This window comes from Podarcis muralis, chromosome 1, assembly GCF_964188315.1.
Source record: "Podarcis muralis chromosome 1, rPodMur119.hap1.1, whole genome shotgun sequence".
In the NCBI taxonomy this organism is placed as follows: Eukaryota; Metazoa; Chordata; class Lepidosauria; order Squamata; family Lacertidae; genus Podarcis; species Podarcis muralis.
The window spans coordinates 80,821,063-80,839,276 of NC_135655.1; the positions used below are offsets into that span (position 1 = coordinate 80,821,063).

At 42.5% G+C, this 18,214-nt stretch overlaps 1 protein-coding gene across 7 annotated transcripts in view; it reads right to left on the reverse strand.

Moving 5' to 3' along the window:
• The window catches only part of COL18A1 (collagen type XVIII alpha 1 chain), a 154,351-nt gene that overhangs the window by 45,185 nt on the left and 90,952 nt on the right, over positions 1-18,214 (reverse strand). For 3 of the 7 annotated variants that reach the window (XM_077932764.1, XM_077932760.1, XM_077932755.1), the window contains 3 exons: positions 10,256-10,800; positions 2,361-2,462; positions 352-417 (listed from right to left, as the gene is read on the reverse strand). In XM_077932764.1, the coding sequence (XP_077788890.1) occupies positions 352-417; positions 2,361-2,462; positions 10,256-10,800 (713 nt within the window). The remainder of the gene's footprint in view (positions 1-351; positions 418-2,360; positions 2,463-10,255; positions 10,801-18,214) is intronic. The other 4 variants (XM_077932761.1, XM_077932759.1, XM_077932751.1 and 1 more) reach the window with 3 other exon arrangements.

An 18,214-nucleotide genomic window follows, 5' to 3' on the forward strand; every position in this document is an offset into this window, starting at 1 on the left:
GTAGTAAGACTGACACAAGTGATCGAGTAGTTCATAAGGACCACTTTTCTTCCTCTGCCTCCAGCAGCCCCATACTTGTGGCAAATGAGTCATCCGACTCGCTCACCACAAGCGGATGCTACTACTTTGCGGAACATTATCAATTTCCTCGGTGTGGGTTTGAGTGGTGTCGTGCAACGAGACCACCCATTTGTCACAACCAGAGCATAAAAGTGAATAATAATAATAGCCGCCCCATATGCATCAACCCTAACAGCAAGGATAACTCACACAAGGATTTTAGAAAGTACATTTGAGCATGGAAAGTTAAGGCAAGGCAGAGGAACATCAGGAACACGGACTAGAACTCACCTTTACCTTTACCTTTTCTGACGGCTGCGGCCTTTCTTCAGCTCCACTTCCACCATCTCCAGATATCTAAAGAGGTTTTTGTTTAAATGAAAGATAAAGGTAAGCAGAGGATGCAAATGAAGGATGGTTGCACTCACTTGATTAATGAATTCAGTATAGTCAATTGTTTCCCTGGGGGAAAAAACCTATGAAATGCAATAGCCGGGCTAGAGCATAGCAACAGAAGTTTGGTGTAAAAATATATCAACCATATGCAGAAAACTAATCCTCAAGCCACATTCAGCTATTGTGAAGTGGTGTCTTCTCTCAACATTTATGGCTTCTTACAAGCTTATCTCTTCTCTAAGTGGCCAAGGAGGGTCTCTGCTATAGGCTTCTATCCCTGCCAACCAGGTTAAATCGGCAGTGGCAGGTGACAGAGCTTTTTAACTATTCTCTTCCTACGGCTCACCCTCCTGCAGGAACCCTTTGACATCAGATGTTTCTGGTCTTCTGGAGGCAAACGAAGATGGTTTTTTCAAGGCATTTAACTGAATGGTTTCCTAATTTGCTTGGGTTTTATGATAAAATATCTTAGTGGCAGATACAGTCTGTTAAACTTGTAAGCAGCCACTGTTTTAAAGAAAAGTGGCATAGAAATTCATTGCATAAACAAACACCACTGCAGTCTTGCTCTTTGTTGACTTTAAGATGAGAAATATTTTAACTGGCCAATGGAAATACTAACAAGTGAGGACCTGGAAACCAAATAGTTTAATCCAGTGAGCACACTACTTTCTATGGTCTAATAAGAGAGTAGAAATTTTCAAAAGGGTCCTCAAACTCTCAAAAGCACAAGTCTTCTGATTTTGCAATGACTTCCTGGGATTTGTGAATCAAGTCCCAAGAGGTTCCTCTTCACAGTAAGGGATTCCTATACATTATTCTGGGATAACAACTCCTTAATTTACTTCATCCTTCTCATTCCATGTAAGGAAGGCGGGTTGTTTTGACTACGAGGAAGGCACACATATAGTGATACCTTGGTTTACGAACTTAATCTGTTCCGGAAGTCCATTCTTAAACCAAAGCATTTTTAAACCAAGGTGTGCTTTCCCATAGCAGCGGGGGACTCAATTTACTAACGGAACACATTCAACAGGAAGCGGAACATGTTCTGCTTCCAAGGCAAAGTTCACAAACCAAAACACCTACTTCCGGGTTTGCAGCGTTCTTAATCCAAGTTTTTCACAAACTAAGCTGTTCTTAAACCAAGGTACCACTGTACCAGAGAGAATGCAAAAGGGAGAAACTAGTTCTCAAAATTGCCAATAATTAAGGTTTATTACAGCTCAGTGCATTTCGGAACAGAAGTTCCTTCTTCAGGAGTTAATTTAAACTTCTGCATTCTATAGATTATCCAGAGCAGCTTGCACAAATCCTACTGCCTATCTGGCACCATGCGGTCTGACTTTGTGGTGTCAGATAAACCACAGCATTGTGAGAGTCTGCCAAACTGAGGGGTTTTGTTTTTTTTTTTTAGTGCAATTTATAAGCCTGCCCTTTATCACATAATCCCAGGACAAGGTATACATCATAAAGGTAACAAAGAAATAGCAAATATAAAACCATAACACATAGACACAAAAACAATGAAAAATATAAACAAGGTGAGACTGGCTAGCCTCTTACCACACCCTCCCAAAAGCCTGGCTAAAGAGGTATGCCTTCAGAAAATACTGATCTAGACTGATTATTGATCTGCCACAAGGAGAAGATTGAAACTTTCCACTTCAAATTAACTACAGTTTAGCAAGTTATCTGAATCCTAAACTGTGGTTTATCTCAACTCTTTTTTGTGAAAACAAAAAGTTTCATAAGCAATAGTTTTTGAATTTGGCTTGTTTCCACTAACCATAGTTAAGATTAACCACATCTTCTCATACTGCTAAATTATGGTTTAGTAGCAGTATGTCTGAACCACCCCAATATACAACAGCTTTAATATGGTCAAATCCTGAGCCATTTACCATATCAGAATCACTTACCATATCAGAATCATCATCATCTTCCTCACACTGGACATCAGCTGCGCGAGGATCTCCTTTCACTTTCAATTCTGCAATTACACCCTGCGAAACCAGAAACACAGGCATCATTACTTTTTTAGCTTCCATGAAGCAGAGAGCACCACGCCCATTTGTGGAGGAGTACAACCCTGAGGCCTGGGACCCTAATGATTGATTACATTTCCTACTTGATTATAAGCCAAGACTCATTTCCAACACAGACGCAGCTTGCTCATATTTCCAATGGCAATGGCTCTGTTTCACAGAGTCCCCCTGGCACAAGCTGCAATGGTTGTTGTATCACTTCTAATTAAAGCAAACAGTTCATTGATCTCTCATTGTAGACCAGAGATATCCCACCAACGCTGATCAAAACTTTAGCATCCAATGTAAATTATTTAAGGCAGGAGAACAAAAACCATGTGGGAAGGAGGTTGGCAAGCAACGTCCCTTGTGGCAGAGAGATGGACTTTATATTTCTTTCTGGTCTCTTCAAAATCTATGGTTCTTTCTAATAAGGTTTTTGGGTGGTCAAGCACACAGATTCAGCATTCCCAGCACCCACAAGTCTCATATGAACTATCATTTTCCCCCCTGAATCTTTGCAGCCTGAGAAGCAAACAAGCATCAGGATGCATCATTTGGGGTGGTACAGTGTTTCTGTCTGTCTGTCTGTCTGTCTGTCTGTCACACACACACACACACACATGGGGTGGGGGTGTAATGTCTAGTGTGGCAACCCAATACCTGAATGCTACAATGTTCACACCTGCCTTACTTGCCTCAGATACATTCCAAAGGCTTCATCATGTTTTGCAATGCTGATCAGGAGCAGCTGTGAGCATGTAACATCCTAACCACTTAGGTCCTGGGCACACATGCAGATCTTAGGAGTTAAGAATGGACTAAAAGACAGTTTCATTCCTTTATGGTCTAGTTTATAAAAGCAGTTTTAACAACTTTGTTCCATCATTTTTGACAGATTGAGAATTACTACAGAAAGAAAGAAAGAAAGAAAGAAAGAAAGAAAGAAAGAAAGAAAGAAAGAAAGAAAGAAAGACTGACTTCTGGAAGGAACGTTTAGAGGAGAAATGTGAACCTTTTCTGTCCCCACCACATACTGTTACAGTGAAGCTGATGCCCCCATTCACCCAGCTCACATTTATCAGAATCCAAAGCAAACCTAAATATTTTAAATATGTGGGGAGACACTAGCTTCCCCCCTTAAACAAATATGTGACTCATGCCCATAATTGAGTTTGAGATAAAGCTACACTTCAAATCAGGCTGATGGGTACCACTAATAATTACACTGCAGTGTGCCCACTGGTTCCTTGCTTGAGTTGAACCTTTGCTCTGCAGGTAAAGAGGTGATGACTTGTTCCTATGCAGCCCTATAATGTGATTCATATTTTGTGATTCATCAGACTGTTAGACAGACAAAGGGGTGGCTTTTAGGCAATGTCAGTTCTCCAGAGCCAAGGGGTGGGGTGAGGGATCATTCTTCTCCAGGCACAATTAAAAAAAGATCATCTGTTAGATGAAACTTTACAGTGGATCCATTCCATGTGAGTTTACAATTTGGAAGGAAGCTGAGAGCACAGCATGACCATCAGCCAACAAGCTGCCCCTTAAATCTAACGGAACATTCCTGCTCCAGCCTGCCGACTGAGCCAATTTAATGGGGGTCACTGACAAAAGCCACAGAGGAGGACAAGATAAAGCTTTTACCCAAAGTTCTATGTGTGCAGCTGCCCCTACAAAGCTATTCTCCAGTAGACTCTCAAAGGCTTTTTCATAGCACAGAGAGCATGCAAACAGGAGTGATCTCCCTGCCATCTTCCTTCTTCCATGCTTGCAAAAGCCAAGCAACTCCCTCATTTGCAGGAAAACAGCCTGTCCCATAACTCAAAAGCATATTTCAGTAAACTGTTACAAATGCATGCACCCACACACATTCTCTGCTTTAATTTGTGCAGATCACCTTTGCTTCACTCAGCCTCTCTGGTGGCTAGTGAAATTGCTTACATAGAGATTGCTTTCAACAAAAATTATGAACATTTAGGAATAGCTCAGATCAGCAGATTCCATCCTAACTTCTGAGAACTGAAGCAAACCAAGGTTTTTGGTGAACAGCAGACTGATCGGTCTTACATCAGCTAAGAACCAATGACACACGTTCCTTTCTTTCCTGTTCACAAGCAGCAATAGTTTTAATGAGGCATGTGTGGTAAAAAAATTAGCTGCAAAGAAATATTGCTAAAAGCTCCAGGTATCTCCACTATCAGTTCACTACTGCCTCTTCGCCAGTGATGGATCAGAGGACTTACAATGTTGAATCTTTCTATTCTCCTGACTTGATGGCTCTAGATGATGGATAGCCAAGGTGGTACCAATTTTGTGGTACAGAAGTGCTTTAATTTGGTCTCAGGAAACCTGAAATCAAATCTCAGCTCAGGGAGCCTCTAGAAAGGAGCAATCTTTGAAGACCCATTTATGCAATGGCTCGATTCAAACAAACATCCAAAGTGTGATTTGGAGGATAAATTGAGGTATAGTGGATGCCACTGTGGTCTAGGGGGTGTTAGAGGAGGGGTGGCACCTCTGATGGGGGACATGATGTCGTCCTTCTGGGGTAGTTTGTCCAACTTGGTCCTCAACCTGCACCCAGTTCTCACCTGCGGCTCCTAGAAAATGTCAGCATGCAACAACAGCCATACCTGGGAAGCAGATTCAACTGGCTGGATAAACTACATGAGGGTAGCTGTGGGGTCTCAAACCCTTGGAGAGTTTGGGACTTCCACCGCATGCAAAGACAGGCTCCAGCAAACTGAGTGGGTGAGACCAATAGTGGGTCCAACAGTCATAGTATAGATTCTGATGTTGAATACAGTAGATGGGCAGAATTGAAGGAGGCAGTCAACCACTCCTCACACTTAGCTCATATTTATCATTGGGGAGCCAACAGCAGCACTGCCTTTTCTTGATCATGTATGAAACAAGAACTATAAAGCACCAGCATTCTAAAACGGTCTTACATTTAAAGACTGCCACTAACCCTTTCTCCTTGCCTTTTTGATAGATACCAATTTGACACAGCCAAGACTCTGGCCCCCTCCCTTCCTTTCCCATACGTGTATTATGCTCCTGCCAGGTAGAAGCGAACATTTCTATGCACAGTGAGATCTTCATCTGGGAGACTGCCAGGCCTTTATGTTCAAGTGCAGGATTTACGTACCTCACCTCACTGTAAATACACTACACAATACATCATCACCTCCTGCTCTTGGGGCAAGAGAGTAGAAACAGGAGGCAGGCAAGGACAGGCCAGAGGCTTCAAGTAGCTGCACGACCAAAAGTGGGGAGAACAGACAAACAAGGTGCTCTTATTCTTAAGAGAGAGCAGTTAAGGACAGGACAGCCTTCTGTGAAGAAATCAGGAAAACAATTTGTTGTGATCGCTCTAAAATCCTCCCACTGCTCATCATTCCAATCTTCATTTTGAGGGTGAAGAGAACAAGGAAGCTGCTGGCGGAAACAAGGTGCAGCAGGTATTATGGAGTACATGGGCCAGCTTTGGGTTTCTCATAATCTTTTGCAAGGAAGAAATATTCACAAGCCCCCTTTGATTACCTTTTTGGTATGCTATTCACTGTCTCCCTGAAACTGGTCCTTTCCTTGATATGTAGCATTGGCTAAAACAACCTCAAACAAACCATCACATGCTTGTTCCAGAAGCAATTCCAGACACGCCATAATATTATAGGCAGCAGAATGTTATCAAAGAGCGCATCACATTCAGTTCTGCAGGAATGTCATAAAAGCTTTCCGATGATGTTATGTAGCCAAATCAAAATGAAGGCAATGTTTCTTGACCTCACTTCTCAGCAGGTTAAGTGTGTTCACCCTGCTTTGCAACTCCTATGAAAACTTGTAACAAGAAAAAGAAAGAGGTGCATTTCATGGGAGAATAGGGCTGAAGGCGGTTTTTTTTGTGAAACATACCCTGCTGTTTCAAGTCAGCACTAGGCCAAGGGTGTTTTAAAATGTATACCGAAGTCCAAGTTCCCAATTTTTCTTTTAAATATCTGGATTTCAGAGCCTATATATGGTTATGTTTTCCTGACTAGGATTTCAAGTTTCTTTCTATGCCAAATCCTTGGTGTCAAGAACAGAGAGTGATCAATATTAATTCCCTTATTTTTCCCACTCTAAAGGAGAAAAATGCTGCATGTGTTTATAAGCTGTAGAATCTTCTCAACAATCTTTCATCCATTAGCTTTGTTAGGATGCTACTATTTGTTTGCATTCCTGAAGATAATCCACACTTCCTTAGCATTTATTTAGTCTTTACAACTACTGTATACATCTGAAGCACAACAAATTCTTTCCTAAAAGTTCAATCCAAAACATATATGCCCTGTCTGCATGTAATGCTAAATGATGTTTTAGTGGTATGAAGACAAGCCACAGTGAGCCTTAAGCTCATGTGCACCTCCATACACATCCTCCAGTGTGGCGGTGAAGATGAGATTGGAAGCTTCCAATTCCAGTTTAGCTTAACATAGCTTAACATTCCATCCAAATCCTAAACTGCAATTAATCTTAACTATCGTTGTGAAACCTAACTATCAGTGAAAACAAACTAGCTTCATAAACTCTGATCCGAAGTTGACTTTTGACTTGTGGTAGGTCAACCCACAATTCACTGTGATGGCATTGAATATGCCAGTTCACACTGGCTCAATCCAGATATAATGACAAACCATGGTTTAACTTTAGCAACAAGCCTGCATGAGCCACAGGCTCACATGTTACCTGCTTCACTGGGGGGGGGCCTAAAAACTTCTATGAACATAGAACAAGCTATGTCTAAACTCAAGGAACTGAGGCTCATTCTAACTGGCATCTCACTGGCATCCTGCACAAACTAGTATGAACCCCATGTAGTATTGACTGTGCCCTTCAACAGTGTTGGATGATATGGAATCACCCACCGCATCAGTGCATCAGCATAAACATATTACCCTGTAACACACAACACACCAATGTGAGGGCATTTCAGGTAGAAATAGAAGCTAAACTACTTCTGATGGAGGGTACCAGTCATACCTGAACCAAGTGAAGAGCGCAGCTGAACCAAAGCATCTCTTATGGAATTAAAGAAACCCTTAACTTTCCAAATGTAGAGTGCTTAAATGAGGCCTTCTGCTGTACCCCAAGTGAAGTGGCAATATCTGTCTTTGTGTGCTGCGGATTCCCTATGTAAGCCTTCACTGGTGTGTGTGGGGGGGTGAATGATGACCACACCCCTTTTGCCTCAAATGATTTCGTCTCCCTCCAAGCTAAAAGGGGCTCCATTCTCCACACATCCAGAAGAGAAAAGATGGCATGGGAACCTGGGTAGCACCTAACTGGGAAAGAGTCCCTGAGATAAATTTTGTACATTATATAGAGTTGGAATTGTTGCTTTTGAAAGGTAGGCGCACAAAGACTCGAGGTGGGAGGATAACCGCATATTTTGAAACTCTTTGATTTACACCAGATCCACAGTACTCCAAACAACCTCTTCAGAAAGATTTCTAAATGGATAAACATTCACTGGCACAGCTCTAGAGTAAAACTAGTCATCATCTTTTAAAACACGCAAAAACCTGTGTACACTCACAGGGGTCAAGCCTATTTTTGTATTTTCCATCCAAACCCTGTTGCAGGCCATGGATGACTCTAATCCTCTTCTTGACCCAAGACGAAGTTACCCTTTGACTTATTACATGGAATGTTTCCCCATCTGGAGTCTGATTTTACGCTCACAGGCAGGATGCCTGGGACAGGGAGGGTAACGAGTTGTGTTCTAATCGGTCTGTTTTGCAGATGGTGCAAAATAAAAGTTTCCTCCCGATTTTGTTCTTTGAAACAAACCAGAGTTGACACATATTTTCAAAAATCATACTTGCTGGCATTTACTGCTCCCTTGCTCTTTCCAGTAAATAAATTAATCTCCCATTATGTCTCATCAAGTCTTTTTGTACTGTACTGTAAGAGGAGTCTTGTTGGATCAGACCAACGGCCCATCTAGTTCAGCATCTTGTTCCCACAATGGCCAAACCCGATGCAAGCAGGACCTGAGTGCAAAAGCATTCTCCCCACTTGTGAATGGTATTCAGAGGCATACTGCTTCCCCACAGGGAGGACAGAACATACATAACCATCCTGGCTAGTAGCCATTGATAGCCCATCCTCCATGAACTTATATAATCCTCTTTTAAAATCATCCAAGTTGGTGGCCACTACTACTTCTCATGGGAACAAATTCCACAGTTTACCAATGTGCTATGTAAGAACATGTAAGAACTTCTAGTTCAGTCACCTGCAGCTACTGTTTAACATTCCTCTTGCATTCTGGTAGCAGCAGACTAAAGAAAGTATCTGTTGTGTGTATCCCATATGAATATCCACATCTGTTACTGAGTGGGCAGGGGAAACTGCTCCCCAAGGCAATCTGTGCTGAAAAGCAGCAAAAGTAGCATTTATCACGTTTTCAAATCAGTTGTCAACAAGGCTTGGGTAGAAATACCCCATGCTTTTGTCTGCAGACATCAGCTGTAGAAAATTCTGGCCACCCTCCTCCACCACCACCACCCGCAAAAGAAGAATGCAGCAATGGATTTGATCTCAGTGGGGAGGGCCAAGTACGAATCACAGGGGTCACTAGACTGACAAATTAAGCCAGTGTCTGGAAATGAACTTGATGGTGAAAAATGTTAATTACTTCCCCTTTGTTTTTCACTCTGGATGATACACTGGAATGATTATTCAGATTCATTTTTAAAGCTCTTCACAAAGTTAACAAAATAATCTCTTTCTGCAAAAAGAAAGATAGACTTCAAAAGACACTGTCACTTATAAGTACTGGCTATAATTACTTCCATATATTCCTCATCAGATTCTTCACAATGGCAATTCATTGGGTTGGTGTGGTTTGTTTGTTTTTTATAAAAAAAGAAACATCAAAATATATTTCAGTGTTCATTGATAGATGTGCATAATGAGCATACGCACCAAAGTAAAATGGGTACAGGCAAAAAAGATTTAAAAACCACAAAAATCAAAATTTCTACAAACTAACCTACATTCTGCAGCTGAAACATCCAGGAAATCATATTCAGTAACATTACACTACTGAGCTAACTTTGGTCTACTGAGGCTGCCAAACATGGGAACTAGACAACCATCTGTCAGCTGCACAAAACACACATATATACAGACAGTTCTCCATAAACTGAGATAATGATCATGCATGCTGAATTTGATCTATATATAAGGAAACACACACAGGTTAAGAACCCCTAGTTAGACTAGAGGCTCTTTTCCATGCTCTGGTGAGGTCCTTGCATGCATAAATAAGAGAATGGGCAAATTCTCATCCCAAAATAAACAGATGCTTCTATAAAAAGCAGTGAGTGATCCCACAACAGATCAATGCCCAGGAGATGTCTGGTAGGCTTGCAAATTAATAATTCACAGGGGAAAACCTCACTATTCTTGTATCTCTGAATTGCCATCTCCTTACTGGGCCTCTTTTCTCACTAGTAAAAGGCAAATGCAGATGGGAAATTAGAGGATGAGGCAGCCTGAGTACAAGAGCAAGGAGAAAGCTCCTTGATAGAAACTTTGGGTAAGCCAACAACATGTCAGTGGATTTTTATTTTTATTTTGCTTGTTCCCACTTCCTTGGTCTACTGAATCACACAAGGCCAAATTATGTATTCCAACACTCTCTGTTCACTGTGAACTCACATCAGCCTGTGACCATTTTCACTGAAAAGAATACCTTGGTGTAAGTCCATGCTCACCTGGTATTTATCGGGATCAGCTCCTCCAGCTTGTGCCACAAAAAGCCCTGAGCCATCTTCCAGCTCCATCTCATCAGGCGAGCGTTCAAAACGGACCCGCTCAAACTCCTCGCAGTCTACGTAGAGAACGACTTCCTCATCCTCCACACTGATGGCAAAGCGAGTCCACTGATTGACTAGGGAAGGCACTGTGAATGCAGCAGCGGCATAGGAGTTCTGAGAGCCAGGCTCCGTATAATAGAAGATGATCTGCTGTTTTCCATCTTTCACCTCTGATAGCTTCACGCCAACATAAATGATTGACTGGGAGGCATCTGTAATAGCAAAAAGGACCCCTGCCTTGTCTGTGGTGGGCTGCACATGGAACAAGAGCGAGAAGTCTCTGTAAAACGGGCTGGGGAGGTGGTAACGTGCCACTTGTCCAGTGTTGGCATCCAGTCCAAACACATAGCCTGGGCTGTTGTCTGGACCATACACTTTGGTTATCTGGTCTGGTGGGGGATCTCCAATCAGCTCCAAGAGGCCAACTTCTGTGCTGAAGTTTTCTGGTGAAGGGGGAAAAAAGGCATTTCAGAAATAAGCAAGACAGTGTTGTTCAGTACAGTATGGATACATTCATATAGGAGAGCCTTCCAAGTATCAGTGATGTGGCTCAAATCCACATTGAAAGGCAGAAAACTGTGGACTGGACCCAACTAAAGAGTCCCACTAGTATAGGGCCCTCTAGCTGCACAATGAAAATTTCTTGCCCCCTGTTCCCTCCCTAAATAATAATAATAATAATAATAATAATAATAATAATTTATTATTTATACCCCGCCCATCTGGCTGGGCCTCCCCAGCCACTCTGGGCGGCTTCCATAAAAACCACAAATACAGTAAAATATCACATTAAGATGTCTTCTGAATGTCAGGTAGTTGTTTATCTCTTTGACATCTGCTGGAAGGGCGTTCCACAGGGCGGGCGCCACTACCGAGAAGGCCCTCTGCCTGGTTCCCTGTAGCTTTGCTTCTCGCAATGAGGGAACCGCCAGAAGGCCCTCGGCGCTGGACCTCAGGGGGTGGAGACGCTCCTTCAGGTATACTGGACCGAGGCCGTTTAGGGCTTTAAAGGTCAGCACTTTGAATTGTGCTCGGAAACGTACTGGGAGCCTGTTAATCTGTTCCAAAGGGTTGAAAGGAAACCTATATGAGATTTAGCAGGTCCACAGGGAGACGGGGGGGGGGGGAGGGAGAGTTGCACTGTGCAGCCAAAACTGTATACATTGGCAGAACTGTTTAGTTGGATAACTCCCTGTCTCTCAAAAAAATCCTGGAGAGGCAAGTTCGCAGTATGCAGCACACATCACAGTGCAGGTAAGAGTGAACACCTAATAAACATATTTTAGGATCAAGCCTATTCTCTTGACTGTAATTTGTTTTAAATGCTTTTAGTACTGTATTTTTAAATTGTTGTAACCCACCCAGAGACGTCACAGTGAAGGGTGGGAAAGAAATCTAAACCTTCGCCAACTATCTTCAAGGCAGCTTATGCCTCCAGTTGCAAAGCTGAACTAAGGAGCCATTGCACTTACACTTAGCAGCAATAAACAATTCACCAGAAAGCGTCAACAACGGTGAGCTCAGTGCCATAACTCAACAACTTAAGTCTCTCGGATCCTGAATATTTTCAAGGAATAAAATACTGTATGCTCACAACATTCTGCTTCCATGTACTTTAAGAGTGTCTGGCTTCAAGTACCTATCTGAGATATTAATTTCAAAAGACACTTTTATGCACACACACACAAGAATGGCCTAAACAGATATGCTCATTAAATGCTATATGGGCAGAAAGGCATGTATGCATGAGCCCATTACATTATGCCATGCTTTACTGCATGGAAAACCAGCCATTTTGAGCGAACCAGCTCTGTTTTCCTTCTTGGTTTACTTCATGTTTCAAAAACTCAGAGCGGCTGTTCAATTTATCACCACTCCAAAAAAAACCCACCCCGAACAAACTAAACACAGTTCAACAATTTGGTTTTTATTAGGGAAGCTTTCACTAGATGAATAAAGTTGCCTCTGTAATGCTTTGGGGAAGAATTTGACCTATGACGAATTCCATGATTATTATAGCTTCATAAAAAAAAAATGTGAAATTTCAAATGGAAGCCTATGGGCAAGCTTTAAAAATGTCGAGTGGTTAATATGAGTTTTGACCTCCATCCAGGGGGGTACCTAGTGGTTGGCTAGGTTGGCCCCTGCCATGGGTGGGCACAAAAATCATGAAGAAAGACAAAGAGAGCCAATGATTGCCTAGAGGGCAAGGGATGGCAGGGGTGCCAAGGGCGCAAGGGAGCCTAGGTACGTCTCTGCCTCCATCCTATGCTGTCTTTTGGATTGTGCAGAGAACATTTTACTAATCAGATTACAGTAGCACAACAGCACAGATGCATTAGTTTAGCTGATCTGTTTTAGTTACCCTGAGAGGTTGCCTATGGCATTAATTTAACAAAGCACAATGGAACAATTAGAAAAGCTGGGTTTACAATAATGAATAACAATTGTACATTCTTATTAGAAATAATAGCTGCTGTAATACAAGCATGCATCAGCTGAAATGAAAGAAAATGTATGTTTTTTCTTTAGAACCTTTTCCACTCATAAGTTATTACACTCAAATCAATCAGCTAAAGGTCATAAGGTTAATTGCTTATCATTTCTTCAAACAGGTGACAGCTCTACAAAAAGTGTGTGTGGTATTGGCAATTTTGAATGGTGAATGTTCACTTAAATGTCAGGATAAGCCCAGCAATAAACGTAGAACCAGGAATGGCCCCCAACCTCTGCGTTTACTGCAGAAATGCATGTCCATTTATACAGTACACATATACTGTTCACAACTGATAGTACATTTTGTTGTAGCATATTCTAAAACAAATTAAATGTGAATCTGCCCTGACATTCTCTTGACCAAAGGCTCACAAAAACTTGGAGCCAGCTGTGCCTTGGAAAAAGCAAATTTAAGAAGACAGCTGAACAGCCCCTCTGTTCTTCCTCTTCCTAGGCAGCTATTTACATTTCAATTAGATTACGGGTACTTAAATACATAATAAGCCACCCAACCCATGACACGATCCTTTTCTTCAGTGCAATTCAGATAATACAACCAGTGTATGGACTGTCCACAGGCCCTTCCCTGGCGTTTTTGTGACAGCATGGGCCGGAAGACACAAAGGGCATGGCCCATTATGAGAGATAATGCAAATCATGAATGCAAGTAGCTTAATATGTTGAGAATAAAGGGATTGCTTTAAATCATTTTAGTAAAATACAAAATTATTAGCATGAGTTGTGCCTATGTGTTTATCAGTCACCCAAGTGCTTTTGCTCTCACTCACTTCCACCCAAGGCCAACACTACATATTTATGACCAACTCCCCCATATTTGTCTCATAATGGTAATGCTGAGACGAGGGGAGAGAAATTGCAGGGGGAAATGCGTAACTGGATGGGGTTTGTAACCCTTCTCCCACCTGCCAGTACTGACTTCTGTAGGCTGCTTACCCTTGATGGACTTTGGGGAAGAGAATAGATCCAGCATTTGTAAGGGAGAATTGGTAGGAAGAATTCAGTACATAATTAAGCAGTCTGTAACATGTGCATTCTCAACTAAATATTTGGCATGTGGCCCCATTCAAGAGAAACAGCTATGACCCAGGCAGCTAGCTCCTGGAGAGCTGACAAAGCGGTGTGACCTAGTTGGAGAAGTTAACTACTACTATGTGCAGGCTCCCAAAGCTCAGCAAAAATAAAGTTTGTTCTACCGTGAACTCAGCTCTTAGTGAGTTTCTACATTCACAGCAGCAGGAGGCAACACACAGCCCTCTTGGTGTTCAGCCCTCTGTTCTCACAGTGGGCAACCAGCGGAAAGCCTGAAAGCATGCCATGATCACAAACAGCAAGTGTTATTCACAGGCATACTGCTTCTGGAGTGGTGCACAGCCACTCCCAATATTGCTTTGGCAAATTCAGGTTTGGAAACCTACATACATACGTGTGTCCTTTAAAATGTGTGTGACAGGCTTCAGCAAAAGTTCCAGGGCGTAAAATATAAAATACAATAGCAATGATGAACAGCAGCAGTTAAAAACAACCACACTAGGCAAAATAAAACTGTTTTAGCTGGGTGCCCAAAGGGCAAAAATTCCTTTCTGTGATAGGAATCTACCAAGAAGGTCCTCCCTCTCTCTGGTCACCACCCACCTCTCCTCAGATGGTGGTGGTACCCAGAGGACAACCTCTAAAGATGGCACTGCATGGGCAGATTGATACAGGAACAGCTGTTCCTTTGGATAGCGGGTCCCATGCTGTATAAGCCTTAAAAGGGGAAGAACCATGGCACCAGATCGCGCACCAATGAGGCGATCTGAAGCAGCCTGCCTCAGGCAGCATGCTCCACAGGGGCGAGGCAGGGAGATCCTGACCACCACAACCATGCTGCCGCCACTGCATCTCCAATTCTTTTCTTCCAACTGGCACCCCTCTCTGGCCTTAGTGGCAGCAGCTTCTGACTTGGCTTTGGGTAAGCTGAAGACACAGCCCAAAGTCAAAGGCAAGGAGTGTAGCAGCAACACTCTGCAGAACGCTCCTTTTTCACCAAGTCTCTCAGCACAAAGGGGGCATTCCTGCAGAGCGGCTGGATTGCCCCTGGTCTCCTCCCACACTGCTGGGGCACATGCCTGGATTTGGGTGTGGGGGCAGCAGTGCTTCCTGCCATAAGGTCTCTGTCCACCCCCTGGGAAGTACCTACATTTTTAATTGACATTGGAAGTAGACTGGGAGCTAGTGAAATTCTTGAAGTACTGGCAACGTGTGTTTGCAATGGCCAATCCCAGTAAGTAGCCCGCTGTGCTTTAAAATAAGTTAGCAGTTTCCTGGCCATTTCCAAAGATAGTCCCAAATACACCACATTACAGTTTACAGTAGTCAAGGCAACTTAATCCAATCTTGCCCTGAGCAATTGGTTTGAATACTGCACTTCATTTTTCCTTATACTTCCCATGGATTTACATTTCCATATTGTTGACATTAAGGCTGAAAATTCAAAGTGAAGGGCCTGAAATAACTCTTGAGGGGCCAGCCTTCTTTCCCACTGTAACAACAGTCGTGGCTGCTAGCACTTTGTTTTGAAAACCATGTCATCAAAGGCAAATGTTCAAAATCCTCTCTCAAATTATTTCCTGTTCCATAGGGATAGCATTTTATTGATTTTCAAGGCTTACATGAAACATACCATAACGTCAGCATCTGTTGCTTTCTGGCAGTGGCTGTCCAGTAGGGACTAATTAACACCAACAACTGGTTCAGTGCTGTTTGGGTTTGTTTGGCTTAGAGGAAGAAAAAGTCTTCCCAAACCACAACTGGAAATCCCTTCAGCAAGTCTCCTGCGGCTCTGCAGAAGACTTGAGTTGGAAAACTCATCCTGAGAATGTGAACTCAGCAAAGCCTGCTTCCCTTCCCACTCCAGCCCCAAGAGGATGGATGCCACTCACTGCCATTTTTATCCACTCATTAAATGAAGGATGAAGATTCACATAGATACAGTCATTGAGTTTCTAACTATGCAGAGAGATAGCATAGTTGACAGTTACCATCAGGATCAAAAGGGTGGTTATTTGAGAAACTCGAAAAGTCAGTGGACAGATTAAGATGGGGCAGTGAATCCTGAGCAATGGGTAATGAAGTCACCAGCGAGATCTGCCTTTCAAATATGCAGATTTGTATGAAGATAAAAATAATAGTCTTACTCCTGCAATACTCTTCTCTATAAAGTCTTAGGGCTCATCCACATTTACATTTTGCTCTAGACTTTCTAGGCAAAGGTCCACAATTTAAAGCTCTGTGTACAAACACTTTTTTGTTTGCCCTGGTGCTTTCCTCTTGAAAAGCTGCTCTTGACCACTGAATCAGAGCAAAAGACCTTGGAAAACCATCCTGGGCATTTTCCAGCAAAATATAAAAACTAAAATGAGGTCATTTTCAGTGGCACTCCTGTGACAACTGTAACATGTGCCTATTGGTACAGATTAATTAACTATAAAAAAAGCTTTGTTGAATATGAGGAAAAGAGATTAGCCTTGCACTCCCCACCCAATCCCGCTGTTTAGCCTTTTGAGGGCGACAAGAATAGCCATCTCCATCACTGATCGCAACCCAACCTCCTGCTCTGTGAAGAAAACTAAGAAGTCACTGAAGCAAGTAAAACTTTGCCACAGGTCTGGTTTCGCACACTGCAATACTTAAACTGCAATTTAATTTCCCTCCAGTTCCACCTGTATAATAATCTTTCCCCCATCTTCATTTTCTGGGAGTTGAAACGAAGCAGCTGTGTTTGCACCAAAACCTTGGAAGAGATCCTAGCACATATAACGTTCTCTTACACGAAATAGACTTAAGGGCTTTTCACACAATTAAAAAAAGGGGGGAGTTTTGCTTCAAAACATTTGAAGGGGATATGTTTGTTTGCAAACTCCTATAAATAGATAGCTGGGAGTTTCACAAGGTATTTGTTGGCAATATATTTGCAGACATGGGTCTCTCCAAACGTTATACTGCAAATGCCTCTTTCCTTTTGGCATTGTGTGCAAAGGCTCTCAAACAGATCAGACATCCCAAACCATAGCCACACTCCAGAGTTCACGGCCCTCCTGCTTGGGCTCCAGGGAAAGTTCTTCCCATTAAAGTGCACAGCTGTGAGAGAGAAATCTAGCAAAGCAAACAGACTTGGGCTAGGAGAGGGAAAGGATGAAATCTCTATGCAGCTCGGTGCTCTGGACTTAATGCTGACCTTGAGTCACCTCCATATTAGTTTGCTTGTAAAATGAGGTGACACTCAAGTTTTTACAGCAGGAAAGCGCTGCGCTGCTCAAAGACAAATGCAAGCCAGTTTCTGATAATATGAATGACAGCGAGTAGAAAGAAAAATGTGATTCATATCTTTCCCATTCCCCACCCACAACATAATTCCCATGTACAAAGCCGTCAGTCATCTTGAATGGAAAACTTTTCCTGGCTGCAGTTTCAGTTGTGGAACACCTGGCCGAAGGAAAGATGACAAATCACAATGGCAATCATTCCCTGGAGTTGGGAAAACAAGTTGCCTCGGCAATCGGATCTACAAACATCATGATGGCATGGCTTGAGGAGGGTATATTTTAAAGGTATATCCCTATAGAGCAGCCTTCACCCATGCTGATAGGAGTTGTAGTCCAAAACATCTGGAGAGTACCTACTTAGTGAAGGCTCCTTTACAGGGAAATAACTGTAGCATCACTCTATAGAAAAACGGTGTTTTACAGAAAGCTGTATCTATGAAGTTTTTGGTGTGGCCACTTGTCGCTTTCATATTCTTAATTTTTGCCAGAAATTACCCCACCCCACCCCTAACAGCCTTCAAAACTGCCATTCCTACATTCTGTTGTTGTTGTTGTTGTTTTATATACCATACCATTCATCAGACTGGGTTGCCCCAGAAATGAATGCCACATAATATTCAGGGGTTCGAAGACCTCCACAACTTCAGATAACCATAAAGGGAAACAAACTACAGTGGTACCTTGGGTTAAGAACTTAATTCGTTCCGGAGGTCCGTTCTTAACCTGAAACTGTTCTTAACCTGAAGCACCACTTTAGCTAATGGGGCCTCCTGCTGCTGCTGCGACGCCGGAGCACGATTTCTTTTCTCACCCTGAAGCAAAGTTCTTAACCTGAAGCACTATTTCTGGGTTAGCGGAGTCTGTAACCTGAAGCGTATGTAACCTGAGGTACCACTGTAATGCACTAAACTCTAGGAACAGGCAACTCAATAGGAGAACATGTAAGTTTGTTAGAGTATTTTGAATTTCTGATGGCCCTTGCCATCAAATTTCATGGCACCAAGTGACCTCAATTTTTTCCTGTTCTGACACAGCT